The sequence below is a fragment of the Geospiza fortis genome, unplaced genomic scaffold (genome assembly GCF_000277835.1).
Source record: "Geospiza fortis unplaced genomic scaffold, GeoFor_1.0 scaffold85, whole genome shotgun sequence".
NCBI classification, from domain to species: Eukaryota; Metazoa; Chordata; class Aves; order Passeriformes; family Thraupidae; genus Geospiza; species Geospiza fortis.
In genome coordinates, this window is record NW_005054358.1 from 1,836,695 (window position 1) to 1,838,952 (window position 2,258).

Here is a 2,258-nt window from a genome sequence, read left to right on the forward strand (position 1 = left end):
AGCGCCCCCGCGGGCCCGGCCAGGCCGACATGTACGCGGGGCTGCAGGAGCTGGGAGTGGCCAACGGCGAGGATCTCAAGGAGACCCTCACGAACTGCACGGAGCCGCTGAAGGCCATCGAGCAGTTCCAGGTGCGTTAGGGGCCGTGTGGGGCCGGGCCGAGCGGGGACAGGGAGCACGGCACGGCCCCCAGTGCTGTCTGGGCTTTTCCTGGCTTTATTTGTTATCCCGAGTGCCGCTGCCAGTTCCCTGTGGTTGTGTGCAGACGGAGAACGGGGTGCTGCTGCCCTCGCTGCAGTATGCCCTGCCCTTCCTGGACCTGCACGGCACCCCCCGGCTCGAGTTCCACCAGTCCGTGTTCGATGAGCTGCGGGAGAAGCTGCTGGAGAGAGTCTCTGCCATCGCTTTGGAGGGGAAGGTCGAGGAGAGGTTTGTCAGCAGTGTCCTTGGTTCCTTGGAGTGAGCTGGGAGTTCTGTGTGAGAATGCAGTGCATGGGTGACTTCTCTAAAGGTTCCTCAGGGACTGAGCTCCAGTGCCTTTGAGGTGGCCACTTTGTTCCTTTACTGCTGCATGGTACCTAGTCTGGTCTTTTTCCATGATTTCAGATACAAGAAGCTGGAAGATCTCCTAGAGAAGAGCTTTTCCCTGGTCAAGATGCCCTCGATACAGCCCGTGGTCATGTGTGTCATGAAGCACTTGCCCAAGGTGGGAGCACTGCACTGCTTGGTCTGGTGTGACGTGGTGTGACATGGTGTGTCACTGGTGTGACATCTCTGGTGTGCCTCTGGCAGGTGGGCTCTGCTCCCTCTGCACCTTCTGCAAGTGTGTTGTTCAGTGTCAGGGACTGACTGAGGATCCAACACATTCTTGTGTCTGCTAACAGCTCAGTGGACTAATTCAAAAAGCATTTCACTTTTTCATAGTCAGACAAGACTATGTTCCCTGTTTCCTTCAATCCATGCAGCTTCCTAAAAAGCCAAGTTTGCTGATAGGTGAATTTTTCCACAGATGTTTTACAAACCTCTGACAAGGGGAAGGTAAGACTTGAAGAGTGCAATTAAAAGTAGGCAGGAGAGGGAATCAGATCTGTGAAACAAAAATCTCTAGGAGTGTCCTTACTAAAAGCGTCATGTTGCACTCAAGGTAATGGACTCAAAACGCTGCTGGAACTCAGTAAATTACTGAATTTGGAAATATCACCTCAAATCTCAGCACTGGAGATTTAAAGTAGATCTTTTTTCTTCCTTGAAAGAATTAATGGTTTGTGATTTGGTTGTTGAAGTCTCTTGGGGCTGCTCTACTGCTACACCAGGTGGGTGAATGCCCAGACTGCCTGAGGTGGGGATCAGGGCATGGAGAGGATTGTCCTGCTCTGCTCTGCACTGGGGCAGCCTCACCTTGAGTCCTGGGGCTGTTTGGGCACAAGATAAAAAAAACATCTAAAGCTGTTGGAAAATGTTAAAAGGATGGGGAAGGGTCTGGAGGGGCTGTGAGGAGCAGCTGAGGGCTCTGGGGTTGTTCAGCTGGAGCAGAGTGAGGGCAGAGCTCCCCGGGGCTGCAGCTCCTCCCGAGGGACAGCTCCCATCTCTGCTCTGGGACAGGGACAGGAGCCAGGGCACGGCTGGGGCTGGGCCAGGGCAGCTCAGGCTGAGCTCAGGGCAAGGTTCTTCCCCCAGAGGGTGCTGGCACTGCCCAGGCTGCCCAGGGAATGGCAGGGACAGGGGCTGGGCTGGGGGATCCTGGTGGGTCCCTCCCAGCTCAGGAGGGTCTGTGATTCCATGATTTGGATGGTTACATGGACAGGCAGGTGAGGTGCTGCTCACTGTGTAACTGCTCTGGGGATTGCAGGTCCCTGAGAAGAAGCTGAAGCTGGTGATGGCTGATAAGGACCTGTACAAGGCCTGTGCTGTGGAGGTGAAGAGACAGATCTGGCAGGACAACCAGGCTCTCTTTGGGGATGAGGTGTCACCCCTGCTGAAGCAATACATCCTGGAGAAGGAGAACATTCTCTTCAGCAATGATATTTCCTTCTTGCAAAATTTCTTCAGTCCATCTCCCAAAACAAGACGTCAAGGAGAGGTAAGGACAAGGAAACCCTCACAATGCGCTGGTGAGGGAAATTTATCAGCTTTCAGCCAACCATCACATAACCTGGGCTGTTTTCTTCTGCCCACCTTCACTGCTGAAGTTATTTAGCTGAACAAACTCTTTGCAACAAACATCAGGCCATTTTCTCCTACACATCTTGGTGAAAACA

At 53.5% G+C, this 2,258-nt stretch overlaps 1 protein-coding gene across 1 annotated transcript in view; it reads left to right on the forward strand.

Moving 5' to 3' along the window:
• Positions 1-15: 15 nt before the first annotated feature.
• The window catches only part of NELFB (negative elongation factor complex member B), an 11,062-nt gene continuing 8,819 nt past the window's right edge, over positions 16-2,258 (forward strand). Inside the window, exons 1-4 of the mRNA XM_005423799.2 lie at positions 16-131; positions 266-429; positions 607-706; positions 1,850-2,080. Coding sequence (XP_005423856.1) covers positions 30-131; positions 266-429; positions 607-706; positions 1,850-2,080 — 597 coding nt within the window. The 5' untranslated portion in view covers positions 16-29. The remainder of the gene's footprint in view (positions 132-265; positions 430-606; positions 707-1,849; positions 2,081-2,258) is intronic.